Source organism: Neovison vison, chromosome 13, assembly GCF_020171115.1.
Source record: "Neovison vison isolate M4711 chromosome 13, ASM_NN_V1, whole genome shotgun sequence".
Lineage (NCBI taxonomy): Eukaryota > Metazoa > Chordata > Mammalia > Carnivora > Mustelidae > Neogale > Neogale vison.
The window spans coordinates 17584689-17602815 of NC_058103.1; the positions used below are offsets into that span (position 1 = coordinate 17584689).

At 55.7% G+C, this 18127-nt stretch overlaps 1 protein-coding gene across 2 annotated transcripts in view; it reads left to right on the top strand.

Moving 5' to 3' along the window:
* Window positions 1–18127, top strand: part of TMEM63C (transmembrane protein 63C) — a 70868-nt gene that overhangs the window by 18893 nt on the left and 33848 nt on the right. For both annotated transcript variants that reach the window (XM_044231243.1, XM_044231242.1), the window contains exons 3-6: window positions 10990–11044; window positions 14666–14827; window positions 15542–15621; window positions 16054–16135. In XM_044231243.1, the coding sequence (XP_044087178.1) occupies window positions 14678–14827; window positions 15542–15621; window positions 16054–16135 (312 nt within the window). In that variant the 5' untranslated portion in view covers window positions 10990–11044; window positions 14666–14677. The remainder of the gene's footprint in view (window positions 1–10989; window positions 11045–14665; window positions 14828–15541; window positions 15622–16053; window positions 16136–18127) is intronic.

The following is an 18127-nucleotide window of genomic DNA, read 5'->3' on the forward strand; positions in this document are numbered from 1 at the left end:
AGCCTTCAGTAGTTCCCTATTGCCTACACAGTTAAGCACAATTATTCATTCTGAGGTTCAGGACCTTCCTGTTATCTCACCAGACCCCGCTTATGCCAGCTTGGCAGCCATGCCAGTCTACCTGCCATTTCTGGAATATTCCACACTCTGCTTCCGTCCATCACTCATCTGTCCCCTCTACCCAAACTGCCCCTGTCCCCACTTGTTTCTGTTTGCCTGCCACCTCTCTGAAGCCTTCCCTGCCCCTGGGAAGCTGTGGTCTCTGAGCCCTACCATCCTGGCTTTTCCCTTCTCATTACAGGGTCCTTGCTCTGCCGTGGGTGTGTGCACTGCTTTCCCTGGGAAAGGCCCTTTCACCTTCAGCGGGTGTGAGGCTCAGCAAACATTGGCTGAACTGAGTGTGGCCAAGTTCAGAGGCCCCCAGCAATACCGGGACAAGTTCTGGGGGGTGTGGCCCACTCACACAAAGAAGGCAGAATGGGGAGGCCAGGGGTGCCTGGGTGGCTCAGTCCGTTAAGCATCTGCTTTTGGCTCAGGTCATGATCCTGGGGTCCTGGGATCCAGCAGGGAACCTGCTTCTTCCTCTCCCTCTGCCTGACACTCTCCATGCTTGTGCTCTCTCTCTGTCAAATAAATAAATAAAATCTTAAAAAAAAAAAAAAAAAGGAAGGGGAAGGTCAGCAGGAAAGGAGAGAGAGAACCAAGACACAGGTGAGACAGCATGGAGGAACGAGTGAAGAAAGGGGACAGAGACCCCCACCAAAGAGCTAGACCATCAGAGACAGAAGGCTAGGTCTCTTCTGCTACTACTCCCTTCAGCATCCCGGACCAGTGCTTCCTTGTGTCTAACTGGAATACCTCTTGCTATAGCTTGTGCTCATTTCCTTCAGTTCTATCCTCTGAACTCAGGGAGCTAGATGAGCCCTCCTTCAGCATGGATCAGAGTGGTTTTCTTGACCCCCCCATCAAAGAGGCAGGAACAAGGTCCTAATGAGGCTGGCCCCTGGTCTGGGATTTTATGATCTCGTTGAGGAGGCCAGGACCCACAGAGCTTACCAGAGATTGTTTGGGGCCAGAGTATGGGGCCTGTGCCTCAGCCACTGTCCAGGGCTAGCCTTCACCACAGTCAGATCTGTAACCAGAAATCCCCCACTACAGCACTGTGCTTCTCAGGCCACTCTGCTCTGGGCCCCCTCTTCCCTGCTGGCCCTGGGAAGCCTGTGAGCTGGGCGCTACAGCCTCTGCCATCTGGCTCGCACCCAAGGCTGGAGCAGCTGCGCTCTGGCCCCTCCCTCCACCTCTCCCCACCTCCCCCGGAGGCAGCCAGGCTGGCTCCTGCCCTATTTAGACAGATGGGGACAGAACTGGGTGTCCCTCCCATCTCTGCTGCCCTGAGGGGTGATGTGTTTCCATCTGGGACCCAGACTCTCTTGGGAGAAAGCCTTTACATAAGCCAAGCCCACCTCCCTCTCCACCTTTGTGCATGCGTGGTCTCAGGGAATGTCGTGCCCTCTGCCTCCCTGTGGCCACAACTCCCATCTCCAGGTTGGAAGTCCCACATGCCCCTAAGGCTAGGTGTGTGGCTGCCAGTCTCCTCAGCAAGTAGTTTCGGTCATGGAGCTGTGAGGAGGGAAGGAGCTCGTGCTGACACAGTCTCAGCACAGCACCTGGCAGTAAGCCCTCGATTAATGGGACTGCTGCCCTCTGATGTTGCCTTGGCTGGTGCCGCCTCCAGGCAGCCTTCCCAGGTTGTCCACGGCTCCTCCACTGGGCTCCCAGCACCCCTTCGCCAGGCCTCTGGAGGACAGTCATGCAGACCTGTCACGGCTCCTTTGTGGTCTGGGGACCTACTAGAATCTAATGCTTGGACCATAAGCACCTTAATTGCAAGGAACAGAATCTGGCCCGTTATTTCACTGAATGAATGATTTCATGAGTGACAGGTAGGCAGCAGGGAGAGACAGACTGAGAGGATAGGATGGAGCCTGCCAGGCCTGACCTTTCCAGGGCCTGTCCTAAAAGACCAGGACGCCCACACTGAGGCGGGGGGGAGGGGGTGGAGGATGGAGACAACTCCCATCCCCCGTTCCCTGGTCTAATGGAGTGAGCCCCGAAACGAGGCCCCATCCAGCAGAGTCTGCCTCACCCAGGAACTGCCGGACTCCAGCCCAGACCTGTCGTACCAGAAACCCCGGGAATGGGGCAGCATCTGTGTGGAACAGGCTCTCCAGGAGACACTGAGAACCACGCTCATGTGTCCCAGTGACTCAGATTCATAGGAGGTCAAGTCTCAGGGGTCTGTGCTCTGCAGAAGGCTTTGAGAAAGCCATCAGGCTAGGACCCCAGGGCATAGCTCCTGCCAGCCCCACACCCCTGAGCTGGAGACCCCTTTGCTGACCGGGCAGGTGCCCTAGAGAATACAGTCCCCATACACCTCTTCTTTCCCAAGTGGCCCCAGACCAGAACGAGTGTTTCTCCAGCCTGGGCTCAAAACTAGCCCCTGCCCACTGCCACTGGCCAGCATCCTCTTGGGACCAACCCCTGTAGCAAAATTCAGGGCAGATTTCTAGAATGTGAGGCCTAAGAAAGATCCTAGAGATTACTGGCCGCACACGTGTGTGTTCACACAGACACACGCGTGCGCACGTGCACACATGCACCCTGGCAGATGAGAAGCCTCAGATCCTGCGGGGAGAAGAGTCCCCGCGGTCAGGGCTGCGCGGTCTCGCTCTCCGGGTCACGTCCTCCTCTGGCGCTTCTCCCACGCGGCCGCCTTTCAGCGCGGTCTGGCTTTGATCTGTTTGAATCGGTTAGGTCGGCACAGTACAAAATTCAAAAAGGGAGAAAGAGAATATAACGAAAGTCAGTTCCTCCCCCTGCTTCGGCTTCTCATTTCCCTCCCCGCAGGCAGCCACTTGTCAGGCGTTTCTGGGGTCTCCTTCCGGAGACCAGGCAGGCGTGCGGGAGGCAGCATTTTCCATGTGCCGTCCCCATCTTGCCTCCTCACGGAATTAGCGCATCTGTTGCCCTTTATTCTGATGGCCTGCTTTCCTGTTTCCGGGGCTCCCCTGGCGGAGTGCTCACTGAGGCCAAGTTCGTCTGCTGTTGAGCTTCCCCCCACTTTCTAGTCCAGTGCCGGCACCCAGCAGGTGTTCAGTTATGGCTGGCTCCAGCTACGCATCAGAGAACCAGCAACTGGTGGGGGCTGCGTGGGCTGGGGCTCAGCCTCCTGGCTGCAGAGCCTTGGGTCTGTCTGTCTCTCCAGAGTGGGACACCGTCCACCAGAGCCCATGCTGGCCCGCAGAAGGTGAGGGGGATGATACCCAACAGTGTCCTCCAGCCTGCGTGCCTCTGCTGCCAGGCCCCTTCATCTTGCTTTGACTGGGGCTGGCTCGGGCATCAAGCCAGCTGTCTTTCCCCTCCTGAGCCCTCCCCTCTCGGTCCACTCAGGACTCCTGCAGGGAAATCCAGCAGGGAGGAGGCTGGGGAGAGAACAACACTCTGGCCCCGTGATCATGAGGATGGTGACGGGCCCTTTGCCCCGTCTCTGCCAGCTGAAGGCTCCGTCCCACTTGTTAGCCCCGAGATGAGAACTGCGGCAACATCTCAGGATTGAAGGGAAGCCTGCAGCTTTACCTGCTTGTGGTGGGAATGTGTTTGCTCCACAACACTGAGAAAAGAGACGTGCCACTTTTTTTTCCTTTTTTTAAAAAATCAAGTCAGAACTGGCTGCTCAGCCCAAGATTTCGCCATGCCCTCAATCTACTGATGGAGCCCAATTCCAGAGGGAGATGGAGGTGCCTGGGGGCTGCCCAGCCCCATGAGATTAGAAGCCAGAGAGATACTTGGCAGCAGCAACTTCTGCTCATCCGTGGGAGGAGGAGCTTGGGTTACAGGGTTCGGAGGTACCCCTCCAGCCAAACACTCTGGGATGGAGATCAGGGGGCCAGTGAGGTCCAGCGCAGCCCACTACCAGCCATCTCTTCCTTCCACAAACATCTGTAAGGCACCAAGCTCTAACCAGTGCAGCAGAAAAAATATTAAGCACACTTAGCCATCACTGAGCTTTGTATCCCCTGAGGGAGTCGGCCGTTTGGCATGTTATCCCGTAAATCAACATCGAATGTACCAGTTACCAACAAGGAAAATACTGGTTAGCTATATTGAGCCATTGCTCTGTAGCAGTCACTGTTCTAAGTGAGTTGATTGATATAATCCTCACATTCACCCAATAAGGTAGATGTTACAGATAAGAAAGCTGAGGCACAGGGAAGCTAAGATACTTGCCCCAAGACACGTAGCTTGTAAATAGCAGAGACAGGATTGGGGTCCCTAGGGACCTCTACTTAAATGTCACACTGTGTCTGTCTCCTAAGAGACTCTGAGTCTTGGAATGTGGGAGCTTGGCCTGGTCTGGTCTTCTTCCCTAAGGAAGCAAAAACTGAGCTGAGATTAACTAGAGGAGAATGAATTAACTAGTGGAAGGGAGGAACACTCCAGGTGGAAGGATCAGCATATGCAAAGGTCCTGTGGCAGCAAGAGAGAAGATGGCATGCGCCATGGATTGAGGGAAAGAAAGAAGGCCAGGGGATGAGAGAAGGGGAGAGCTGGATGAGATGGAGCTGGAGGGATAGACAGGCTTTGCTGGCCAAGTTAAGAAAGGTGCCAGAAAGCAGAGTTGAGCTGGGCCTGACAGTGGAGGGAGCATTCTTCCTCAGCGAGGATCTGGAGGCCTTTCCACAAAGGAGAGGAATGGAGGAAACAGAGAAAGCCAAGGGCTTTGAGGAGATGAGGGGCCATTCATCTGCTAGGGCTGAGGCTTCTTGTAAGGATGTGGAGGAGATAAGACTGGAGGGGTCTCTGGGGCCAAGAGGGCCTCCCCCTGGAGCAGGCCAGGAGCCAGGAGCTCAGGTGTTGAAGGAGCAGAGCCATGCGAAAGCCAGAACTGGACTCCTCCACCCCTGGGTTCACGATTCTCCACCTACAAGCCAGGGATCGGGGACCCCTGTGGCCTTCGGTGTGATTGTCTCTCACCCCCCGCCCCCAGGAGCCAGCAGTGGGCTATCAGTCTGCTGCTGAGAACTCCTTCCTCTCCTCGACGCTGCTGGTCGGCAGCACACAGCCCCAGCCCCGGAGGATGCCTCCTCCTTCTTTCCACTTATAAATCTATGTGCAGGGCATTTCCCTGATGGGAAGTGACTTGAAGTCGGAGCCCCAGCTGCAAGGAGGTGCTGGACGGGTCACGTCTCACTTTCTAGCTTGTAGAGGGCATGTTTGCTAGAACGAGGGCCGTTGGCCGCACCTAACACACGATCTGATAGATTTGTCAACCGAGAGGGTGCTAGTTAAGAAGCCTGGCACGGTGCCTGGCACATGGAACTCTCTCAGTAGATGGCAGCTGTTCGGACGGCGTCCAGGGCCCCGCTGCCCCGCCCCGTCCGCAGAGAGCCCAGCGGCTGAGGCTTCAGGGCTGGTGGGGGCGGGGGGTAGGCTGACCTCGGTGCTAGGAAAAGGACAGCAAAGGCAATAAGTGACATTCATGGTGTTCACGGTTTCTACTGGTCTCTCCCTACTCTCTCCTTGGACAGTCTTAGCTGCCCTGAGGTAGGCAGAACAGAGGGTGTCCCTTTTCTTTAGAAGTATTTTTAAAAAGATTTTATTTATTTATTTGAGGGAGAGGAAGTGAGAAGAGAGAGAGCACGAGCAGTGAGGAGGGGCAGAGGGAGAAGCAACCTCCCTGCCAAGCAGGGAGCCCAATACAGAACTCGATCCCAGGACCCTGGGATCATGACCTGAGCTGAAGACAGACGCTTAACCAGCTGAGCCCTGATTATGTACATTTTATGGAAGACAAACTGAATACCAGTAGGTTAAATTGCAGTCAATAGAGCCAGATCACACCCATTATCCTGACCCCAAAACATACATTCCCTCTACTTCATGCTGTGATCCAGGGAGCAAGATTCCAGTAACCCCCAGTGTGCCGGTCAGACGGGGGTTGGGGGGATGGAGAGGTGGGGGGGGTGGGGGGTGGGTTGTAAAATGAGTGACTCATGTTATGCAAACATATGCCAATCACATTTTATTACTTCCTGCTCCTGAGTATGGCCCTGGGTGCAGGCCCTTCTGTCTTTCATTGAGGCCTCCAGCATGCTGGTCATTGTGGGAGAGCCACATGATGGGGGCTGTCATCAAGGGACCTGTCGGGGAAACTGGCTGCTCACATCCACGGAAAAGCGACAGAGCACCAGGCAGTGATAGCAAAGGCCAGCCGTACAAAGAGGGTGGGGACAGGGTGCAGACCAGGCTGCTCGCTGGAGGGTGGAAGGCTTTGGGGATAGGACTGGAGCTGGACCCCGGGGGCTGTAAAGGCCCCAGCCAGCCCCAGGGTGGGGGAAGTGGCACAGCTTGGGGATACCTGGGGACAAGACAGATAGCAGGGTTGTTGCCCCACGAAGTGGCTAAGCCAGTGACCACAGGCACAGGGAGAAACGTCAAGTGGTAAGAAATGGTATGGCCTCTGCAGACCTCCAGCCAACATTCCCCAGATTCTCACAGAGCCAAGGGGCTGCAAAGACCCGGGTCCTGAGCTGCCGCCCGGTATGGCCACATCGCCTCCCCCTCCTTCCTTTCAGGGGAGGCAGAAGACCTTTTAGATCTGCAGGAATGCCTTATCTAGATGCAGATAATCCTGGGGACCCTAAACCGCTGTTTCTCCATCTCAGCTGCACCTAAAAACGGACTGGATGTTCTTGTTCTTAGAGTCTGGAGTGGGGCTTGAGTGTCTGATCTACAAAACACCTTCCCAGGGTCTCCCACCCCAGCCCCAGGCGGCGGGGTCAGCCATCCAAGCCTGAGAACGCTGAATGGGGAGCCAGGAAACCCAGTTCTGATGCCCGTCCCACCACTTTCCCTAGCCTTAGGCAAATCTCGTGGCCTGCCGGGGACCATTTCTTCACGTGGAACGTTGGGCGAAACCCCCTTCACTGTGACGATATGAGGAGTTGGAGATTCAGGGCAGTTCAGGGCAGGGAAGATTCATGGCCCACTGGTGTGGTGGCTGGGGAGGGACACTACCCAGAACCCTCACTGCAGGGACCTCGCTTCCCTCCTCCCTCTCTCTGGGGCCCTCAGAGAACCTGCGGCCAAGTAGACCCTGGAAAGGGGGATGCAGATCTGAGAGCAGAGGGTGTGGAAGGGATACCAAGTGCGACCCAGAGAAGAAGGGGAGGTGGTGGGTGCCCATGGCCGGGGGCTCCAGTTCATTTCAGGTCCAAAACCATGGCAAAGCATCTCTCCTGTTGTCACCAGAAAGGTGCTGAGTAATTGAAGGCTGTGAGAAGGCCAGATGGTGGGGGCTGGGGAGCAGATGCTGTGGCTTTGTGCACTCCAAGGGGGACATGGTTGGAGGAGGAGGCGGGGGTGGCCTCCCCACCCAGCTTCTTGCCTTAGGACGTGCCTTTGGCCTCTAGTGATTTGCTTGTCCAACCGAGTTGCAGGCCTCTGGATCTGTGCCTGAGAACCCACAAGGATGGTGGTGGCTTTGGGCATGCTTAGAGGCATAGACTGGGTGGCAGCAGGCTGTGTCTCAGAGACATCCACAATCCTTGGTCCAGCCTGGCCCTTGGAGAATTCCCACAGAAACCCCTCATCTTACAGGCAGAAGCCCAGAGAAGAGAAGGCCACAGGTGACCCCGGGAGCCCCCAAGTCCATGGCAGTTTCCACTGCACCACCCTGAAAGGTTGGACAAGGTTCCATCCCTGGGCAAGGGCTTGCGCAAAGTCACCCCCTTCCTCTGCCCCCTGCCCAGCACTCCAGCCCAGCAGAGGTCAAGAGGGTCCAGGAGGAGGGAGCAGAGGGTTACAAACTGCTCAGGTTCAAGCCTCTCACTTATTAGCACCATGATCTTAGCCAAGTTATCGAACCTGTCTGGGCCTTAATTTTCTTAATTTTCTCTTGCATCGGGGATGATTTTGGTACCCTGTGGTACTTGTAAGAATTAAATGGGCTGTACTTGAATGGGAAGATTTCCTCCTATAATAAGTGCTCATTAAATGTTGGCTATTAATAAGATTGCTCTCCTTCCTATCCCCCCAGCCCCAGGGCTCCTGGACCACCCTCGCTCTGGGATTTGGGGGATTTGGGTTCCTCATGCAGAGGACTTGGCCTTGAGATGGCGAGAGGGGAGCAAAGTGCTGGCCTGGCTACTTAGGACAGCAGTGGCTAAAACCAGGCCAGGTCTGGAAGGAAGCAGGTGAGCAAAGGGCCACAGGACTAATAAAGACTGAGCTAGTTCTTTACAAAACCCACTTGTGGAAGTAAATCTTGTCCAGGCCTGGGATTGCTAAGGCTTCAGGTTCTGCCAGTGGAGGCTGGGCTGGGGGAGAAATGGAAAAGGAGGAAGACCACGCATTCCCCATCAGACAGGACGTGCAGCTGAGGAGGGGGCTGAGAATCCTGACTCACCAGCTAGCATCTCCACCGTCTCTCCCTGCCCCTCGCTGGCCCAAAAAGCAGGGCTGACATTTGTGTCTCCTGCACAGGAAGGACAGAGGCAACAACCACCTACAGGCAGCAGTTTATGGGTTATTGGACAGTCCTTCCCATATCCCAGATCTCTCCCCTGGCCTGTTCCAGAACAGAGTAGGTGGATGGACACCAGGAATGGTCCAGTCTGGCTCCTCACCACCGTGTCACCGATAAGCTAGTGCCAATAACGACAGTACGGACTAAGAACACACTTTCTCATGTGCTCTGCAAAGGGCTTTGTGTGATTTCGCTTGTTTCATGTTCACAATAACCTCGTGAGGCTCTGCTTCTATTAGCCCCACTTTACAGAGGTGGAAACGGAGGCTCACAGAGGTGAGGTCGCTGTCCATGGTCACACAGCTAGCAAGGCTGGACCTGGGATTTCAGCCCAGACAGTCTGGCTGCAGACAACCCACTTCCTCCCACGGCTCTGATCGCCTCCCTGTGTTCTGCTGTGAAATCTGTGCCCTAAGAGGAGTCCCCTGCTGCCCCCTGCTCCAGCCAGGCAGGTGCCCCTGCTCAGTGTTCCTTTATATCCCACATATTGCAAGTTTTGTTCTTTCCAGTGCTGATACTTTGGTCTCCAGAAAGCCCTCTACCCCTGTTCTTCACCCCCAAGAGCTAGAAGGAAGGAAGGAGGAAATCTCTCCAGAAAGGAGGGTCCAGGCACAGTCTAGGGGTGAGGACGAAAGGCGGGGCAGTGCTCTGGGTCTCTATAACAGCCTCCCTCATCCCACCTGTGCCTGCTGCTGAGGACGCTGGGGAAGGTGCTGCAGTGGGCACGAGGCTCTCTTCTCTCTTGTCCTTCCTCACCTCCTTCTCTCATCTGCTTCCTTCACCTGCCTCACCTTCCAGCATGCTGCACCTGCTGGGCCCTGCCTATAGGTTACACCCCACTCCAAGCTTAGAGGCTTGCACCTTTAATCTGGAGCCCCTCCCAGGGAGAACGGCCACCTGGGCCATGCATCTTCCAGCAGCAAATCCTCTCCCCAAATCCCAAAGGCTGGGAACCCCCTGAAGAGGACCTGGCAAGAGTCGCTATGCTGCCAGTTCTTGCCGAATGACTATAAAAGCAAACAAAGCACGAACCAGTGATCCACCCTGTGCTCTAGCCATGACTGTTCGGTTTTACCTTCCCCAAAACGCCATGCTCTGTCCCCACTCTGGGTCTTGGCCAGCATGGTTCCCCTCTGTCCACGCTTCCCACCACACTGTCCCGACTCCTCCTCCTCGTATCTCACCCGGAGGTGACTTCCTCGCAGAAGCCTTCTCTGGCCACTCCAGGTGGGCCTGCCCCATGGCCTCCTTGCCCTGGGCCATCAGGCGAGGGTGTAGTGGCATATGCCTGGCGTGCCTACGCGTCTCCCCGCTGAGTCTGAGAGCCTCATATGGACAGAACCAGGTCGGCTGGGCCCCCAGAGCCTGGCAGGATGGCTGGCACATGGTAGGGACTCAGCCCTTCTTTGAGGAAGGAAGGGAGGAGGAGGGAGGGAGGAGAGGGGGTGCTTTTGGAAGGAGAGAGAATGAGTGTGTGGGAGCTGAGTGGAAAAGAGCAGCAGCAGGACTCAAACCTCCTTAGAGCCAGATGGAAGCCAGAGCTTTTCCCAGCCCGGGACGCCCCCTTCCCTCATCATGCACGGTATTACCCAAATAACAAGTCACTCAACCCGACAGCTGGACTCCTGGTCACTGGGCGCTCTCACCTCCCTGGTCCGGCTCCAGTCCCCCAGACAGCCCTAACGGGGTGGGGTGGGTGGGGGGGTTGGGGGGTGTCCCAGCTCTTCCCCTCAGTTTAAAGATGAGAGTCCAACAAAGGGTGCCAGGCAGCTGGATAGCCACATGTGAAAGATGAACTTAGACCCTCACCTCACCACCTGTGCCAGCCTGAACTCAAAGTGCTTCTCAGACTTTAGTGTCAGAGCTACAACGATGTGAATTTTTAGAAGAAAACGTAGAAGATCTGTAAGACTTTGGGGTAGGCAAAGATTTCATGGACACCATACTAAAAGCCGGGTTCATAAAAGAAAATCTGTTAAGGTGCCTGGGTGGCTCAGTTGGCCAAGCAACCTTCTTCAGCTCAGGTAATGATCTTGGAGTTCCGGGATCGAGTCCCACCTCGGGCTCCCTGCTCAGCAGGGAGTCTGCTTCTCCCTAGGACCCTCTCTCTTCTCATGTTCCCTCTCTCTCAAGTAAATAAATAAAATCTTAAAAAAAAAAAAAAATCTGTTAAATTGGACTTTGTCAAAATCCCAAACCCTGGTGCTTCAGAGATACCAGGAAAAAAAGAAAAAGAAAAGAGGAGCCACAGACTGAGAAAAACTATGGGCAAAACACACCTGTGGTAAAGGCTGAGCATCCCGAGCACAAAGATGAGCAAAGCACCCTAAGGGATGATGCGGCCCACGAACACAGCCTGGATCGCTAACTCTGGTCTCTCCACCGCCTTTGTCCTCTTGCAGCTGCCGCAGAGCTGAGCAGAGGCCCCGGGCCTGACTCCCTAGAGAACCGACTCAGGTAAGGACCCGCTCGCTCTCCGAGGCCTTCCTGCGCGCCCCGGCCCTTCCCCAGCGGCTTCCTCAGCGCGGGCTCCCCCGGGTGGCCACTAGCAGAACTGCAGCTCCCTGCCGCAGGGCCCCAGAGATGCCCAGAGAAAGGCTACTAGCTACTCTGGCTGCTCTGACAGAAGGCTGGAGTTTAAAGGTACCGTGTTCAGTGTAAACCATTTTAAGTTTACATTTAGCTAATCATGATACTGTCAGTAAATTGAGAAGTGACCTGGAGTAATAAAACCGTGGGCAACCTAGGACAGAAAGAGAGGGGAGCAGAAAAAGATAGGCAGGAGGCTCCCTGCTCCGGTTAGTTCCCTGCTAATCTAGCTGGAAGGAGGGTGAGTTCTGGTGTTTTCCTATTTCTGCGAGTTAGCACAGGGAGCCCCACACCCCCAGGCCACCTCCCCTATCCTGCACACCTGTCTCTTCACCTTTATGCCCCTTTTCATCCCCATCCCCCGAGCCTCCCCAACTCCGGCCAGCATTCCACGGTGTCCCCTGGAGCCCTGCGTCAACTTTTCATCTGACAAGTGTGCTTGGAATACGTCTGTGTTCCAGGCATTGCTCTCCGAGACTGACGAATCTTAACCCACCTGTCCCTCTTGACAGCACTGTGAAGTGGGTCCTGGTTACTAACACTTCCCCCCCTCCCCGCCTTTACAGATGAGCAAGTGAGGCAGGGAGACTGGAAGTGACTTGCTTGAGGTGGCTAGTGAGTGTTGGAACTGGGATTCAGTGCCACAGAGCCCACGATGCCCAGAAACACCCACAGCTTCTGCAGCACCTCACCTGCCCACTGGGACCTGAAACCAGAGACTCCTCAGGATAGGACTTCCCTTACCCCCCTCCAAGGCCAGTGGATGGGAGACACATCTTCCTTGCTCCTCTTTGCAACACCCCAGACTCCTCTTCCTTCCTCCCTGCTGAAGTCTCTGTCTTGGACCCAAAGTGTTAGCCTAGAATCCCACACCCCATCTTGGGTACAGGCACCAACTAACCCCACTCCCCACCAGGTCACTCCCCTCCTTCCCGGAAGTGTTTCATTCATCACACCAGTGCTGTGCCGGTCTTCATTCTTAAAGATTTCCACAAAGGACACTCCGACCTCTCCATTCCTTGACATTACTACCCCGCTCACACCATGGTCATGTCCTAGACCTTCTCACTACCCATAACCAATCCCTTCTCGGTCTCAGGGTCACACAGCTCAGTTTCCTATCTGTCAGCTCACAGCCTGTGGCACTTGGCAATTCTGCCTCGCTGGACCCCTGGCACCGGTCACTATCCCTCACCCAACGTGAGTCTCCTTTCTCTCCTTACCTGGCCAGTCAGTAAAACGATTCCCTTACATTCAGTGCCAAGCCTCTTATTCTCATCTTGGGGAAACCTCTAGCCTGCTTAGGTTGAGTGTGCGCCCCTTCCACACCTGCAACCGTACGGATGAGGACAGCGGGGGAAATGCCCAGTGAGTCTGGCTGCTCTTGCTGTCGATTCAAGACCACGAACTTCAGTGGACTCTTAGGGCTGCCCGGCAGTCCTCCCCATTCCCGTCCTCCATTCACTCCATGACTCCTCTAGCTTTCTATTTCTGCCTTTTTTTCCCGTCCGCAAACATCCCACATCTGCCCACCACCACCAGCATTGCACAGTCACCTTGAGACCTTGTTCTCTCCGAGGCTGAGAAATAGAAGCCGTGGGAGGGCACGCCCACGAGCCCCGCCAGCACCCCTGCCTCCCTCCTGCTGTCGTGGGTCAGTATCCAGCTCTGGGCCAAGGCCAGCTTCACTTGGGCCCCAGTTCCCAGCCCTTCCCACGTCCTCGCAGTGCTCCAGCAATGCCCTGTCTCTCCCACATTTTCTACTGGACCGTTCCCCTTGGCATACCCCGTTCTGCTACTTCTCCCATCCTAACCACTTCCAAACTCTTGTTCCTTTTTGAAGGAGCTGTTCACGCCCACTGGCTCCAGATCTGCGGGCATCCTCCTCTCTTGCACCTGTTCCAGTCTGGCCACGGACTAAACCTCCACGTTGCTTTAAGGATGGCTGATTCCCAGTTGTCCTTTTATGTGGTCCCTCCCTCCTCCTGGAGACACTTAGCTTCCAGGACACCACCCTCTCCTGCTGTTCCTCCTTCTTCCCTGGACACTCTTCTAGTCCCTTTCCTGTGTCTTCCTCCTCTGTCTCAGCTCCCTGCACTGGAACACCCTGAGGCTCAGACTTTGAGCCTCCCTCTGTGCCCACTCCTTTGGCGATCCAGTCCTGCACCTCTAGGAGTCCTCTTTCTGCTGCTGATGCTCCCATTAATGTCTCCCAACCTCCTCTGAGCTGCAGACTCAGCTCCAGCCATCCGCCTGGCACATCCACTTAGTATATCCAGCACCCAGCTCCTGACCGCCTCCCACCCTGCACTTCCGGCTGTCACACCCAATAAGAGCATCTCCCCTCTTCTGGTTGCTGGACCTGGAGACCTCAGAGTCATCCTGGACTCCTCTCTTTTACACCCTACCCGCCACCATCCATTCTATCAGCAAGTCTTGGCTTCACTTTCAAAATACATCCAAAATATGGGCACTTCTCACCACCACCTCTGTTTCTGTCCCGATCCTGGCTATGCTTACCTCTTGCCTGGATTGCTACGATTTCCTTCTAAGCTACGATTTCCTCCTAACTGACCTGTCTGTTTCTATTTCTCTGCTTGAACCACCCCCCTGTATTCTCAAACCAAGGGTCAGAGTGATCCCTTTCATACATTTGCTGATGCACCACCAGCATCGGTCTGGCACAAGGCAGCTGCTCACTACATATTTGTTGAATGAAGGAATGAAGGAATGAGCCTACTTTTCTTGAACGGGAGTAAAGACCTCCTAGGGTGAGACACGGTCTGGAGCCAAAACAAATGATCTTTAAAAACCAGAACAACTTTGGAGATAACTTCAAGCAGCTCCTAGTCACTTCCCGTTTTCTTCGATGCTTCCCATTCTTCTCCAAGTCTTGTGAATATTCATGCCCATGACCCTGAGCCCTCACCAGATTGGCTCGAGCCCCTGGGCAGGTGCCAATCTCCCTGGTTCAAGTTCAACATTAAGACAGTGATATTTACCAAGTCACTACTCTGTGCCGCTTACCCTCATTTAGTCCTAGGAACGTTCTTTTGCTGGAAACTGGATCAGAGAATCATAGAATGTTAGACCCTGTCTGCACAGGCGTCCCGTGAATGCACTTCTCTTCTCCAAACGGAATACTCCCACTCTGGGGTCCTACCCACCTTTGTGAAGTTTGTTCATGCAGGAAATGTTATGCAAGAAAAACTTCACAAAAGTAGGAATAAGAAGATCCATTTGGAGGTGCATTTGACAACTCTTTCAGTAAAGGGATCTGGGCTCTTCTGCCGTCATGGCTCTGGGTTTGGAGCAGCTGCTGTCTCATGGGATAAGGCTGCGTGCCGTCTCAGGGCTGAGCCTCCTGCCCTGGCCTGTTCCAGTCTGGCCATGGGCACGCAGTGTGCCCCGCCCTATCTCCCTGGCAGGCTTCTGTGCTTACAGAGAGAGAGGGTCTCTTGTCTGACCTGAGAGTCCCTTTGTCACCAGGGAGCTCTCAGGATGACTGTCCCACCGGGCAGCCTGAACACAATGGAAAAGCCTCAGAACATGACATCGAATGAATGCTTCCCTTCCCGGAGCACCGTCTTGCAGGGACAGCCTTTCGGGGGCATCCCCACCGTGCTGTTCCTCAACATCTTCTTGTGGGTGGTAAGTCCTGGGCTCCGTGATGGGTGGTGAGGGGAGCAGGAGGAGGCGGGGGCGGGCACAAGTGATGCAGCAGGGGCCTCAGTGCTCCAAGTGCATGCCAGCCACAGCAGTGGGGACTCCCTAAATGGCAGTCCCGTTCAGGGCAGTCCGGGAAGAGGGGACTGCGGGCAGAGGCAGAATTCCTAAGACTCCCTTCCCCACACTGCTGTCCAGAGACCCACCTGGTCAGTGCCCTTGGGCCTCCCTTCTCTCTCCCCTTGCTATTTCTTCAAGGAATGTTTTCTCTCTTTCTCTCTCTTTAAGATTTTATTTATTTGAGAGAAAGAGAGAGTGCACACAGCAGGGGTAGGCGTAGAGGGAAAGAGAGAAGCAGACTCCCCGCTGAGCAGGGAACCCCATGCGGGGCTCGATCCCGAGACCCTGGGATCATGACCTGAGCTGAAGGCAGACGCTTCACTGAAGGCAGATGCCCCTTCACGGAATGTGCTTGTCAGATGGTTCCAAACATGACACCAAAGCTGTCATTAGCAAACTCTGAGAATCCACTCTGCTGGGGAGGCATCCAGAGTTGAAGAAGGCATAGCCTCCACCCTAACTGGGCTTGATGTTGAGGGGGAGGGCCCAGGGAACCCCTGGGAGCCTGAGGAATAGGGCCTACTCCACGGGGATGCAGGAGACAGCCAAGCAGAAGACATCCCCTTCCTTGGCCCATAGGTCATCATTTTGGTTTACTCCTTCCTCCGGAAAGCCGCGTGGGACTATGGGCGCCTGGCTCTGCTGATCCACAATGACAGGTGAGGGGGAGCTGGGGGTCAGGATGAGGGAGCTGCTCGCCTCCTTGGGGGATGTGCTGCTACAGCCAGGACCCAGCAGGTACCCTCTCGGCACCCGCTCCTGCCCTGCACTGTCCCTCCTTGCAGGAAGAGAACTTGGTCGGGGGTGGCGGGTTGGGGGACAGGCAGTCATCTCTGGACACGAGGCCTCTTTTTTGTCTGATCTAAGACTTTCTGGATCCCATGGTTCTCAAGCTACATTGGGCACCTGGCAACAGGGGTGCTTAATGGGGTCTATCCCCAGAGCTCTGTGCTCAGCATATGAGCTAAGGCATGTCTGGTCCTGGACAGGAGCGTATTGAAGCTCTTGGCCTCGGGACCAGAGGGACAGCAGGCCCTGAGGCCTTTTCTCTCCTTTTCTGCCCCCCTGCCCACTGCTCTTCCTGGCCGCAGCCTGACCTCACTGATCTATGGGGAGCAGAGTGAGAAGACATCTCCGTCAGATATTTCCCTGGAGATGGAACACAAGGACAAGGTGAGTGCTGGGGGCGGGAGGGGCCTGGGCCCAGAAGGTTCCTCACTCTGGGCAGCAGCCCAGCCGTGTGCAGCAAGGAGCAAGCTCGCACTCAGGGGCTTTGTAGCCTGCGACACCAAACCTGGCAATATGACCTTGGACAAATTCCTCAGCCTTTTGCCAAGCCTCCGTCTCCCCATCAGAAAGAAGGAGCTATTTACTGTTCCTACCTCCAAGTAAGAGTTAATTCTATCATTTTAAAAGGATTTTTAAAACGAATTTTCCTGCTCTTCTCAAATCCTCAGCCCTTGTCATGGCCCGGGCCCTGCCCAAGCCCACACTCCAAGCCAGGGACTCGGGTCCCACTTCACATAGCGGCGTCTCGCATCGGGCAGGGATTCCCTCAGCCTCCCACCCCTGCTACGGGCAGCCCGGTCTTCTCTTCCCTGTCGGATGCCAGTTGTCCACCCACGCTTGTTCATTCGCTCAGCCCGTTGTCCTGGTGCACCTGCTGTGGGCCACCCCTGGTCTGGGGACTGGGCAGTGAACAAAATGGACCAAGTCCAGCGTCATGGGACTTTCTCTCTGGCTGAGGGACCCCCAGACAGAGGCACACAGGACGGTGGTCAGTGCATGAATTCCAGGAGGGGCCAGGAAGGCTGGCCGCAGTCATGGAACGGAGCTGGAGTGTTGCAGAGAGGGTCGAGGACGGTCGTGGGCCCCGCCACTGCCCCCAGCTGCCTGTCTCCCTCTGCCCCATCACGGCGCAGCCGCAAGAGCTGCCTGCATCTGTGCTCTCCACTCGCCCCTCCTCGAGCCCTGCAGCGTGGCTTCTGCCCTCCCTCCTACCCAGACAGCTCACCAGTTGTCTCACGCTGTGAAACCCCGTGGACTTCCCTGAGTTCTCATCCCAGGTGATTTCCCCGAAACATCCGGCCCTATAGACCATCTTCTCTTCCTGAATAGGCCCTTCCGCTTGCTTCTGTGACACCGTCTCTGGGGCTCCCTTCTACCACTCCGTTGTTCCTCTCTGTCTTCTGCTGGCTCCTCCTCCAGCGCCCCCGTTTCCCTCAGCGGGTCCCAGGCCTCCCCCTCGCGCTCCTGGGCGGTGTCACCCATACTTATGACCTCAACTGCCCCCTCCCCACAGACCCTTCCTGTATTTCCATCTCCAAGTAAACCTCCCTCTGCTCCAGGCACATTTATCCAATGGCCTTCAGAGTAGCTCCACATGGATATTGTAAAGGCATTTGGGATTCAGGATGTCCAAAACATGTCACCGTGTCCCTCCACCCTCTGTTCTCGATCCCTGGTCTCAGACTCTACCCACCACCCACCCAGGTGACCCCCTTGCTGTGGCCCAAGCCCCAGGCATAGCCAGTCCATGACCGAGCTGTGTTGCCATCACCTTCCCGGTCTTGTTCCTCTCTGCCTCTCCCCCCCCCCCCAGTCCAGGCCCCCGTCGGTCTCTTGTTGAATGACCAGCGCGGCCTCTAACCAGTGTCCACGTCCACTGTTGTGTCCTGCGCCCCCGCTTTCCACCTGCTTCCGGGGCACTCCCAGGAGCGGGGACACGCATTCCCCTTTACTGGCTCCCTAATGTTCTTGGAATAAAGCGCAGCTGCTTTGCCATGGCCTTGTACGTTTGTCTCCTTCCCCCCTGTCCGGCCTCTCCTTCTCCTCCCAGCTCCCCCATCCCCAGCCACATCGCCCACCGTTTAGATCCTCAAAATCGCCACCTTCTTCCCTCCACTGGGCCTTTTGCCAGCTCTTCCCTGTCCCCCACCTTCCAGCGGCCCCCACTCGGGGCCAACACGCAGACCCTTTGCTCAGATTTCAGCCCCTGCACCGCTGCCCCGGGAGCCCCATCCACCCCCGTGTGTCCACATCTTTTGTTCTCGATGCATGGAAAATGCATTTGTCGTCTTCAAGGCTCTTACCCCAGTCGGTAACAGTCTCTCATCTACCCGATCTGTCCCGTGTGTCTGATCCCGCGGCGAGAGCGGGCGCTGA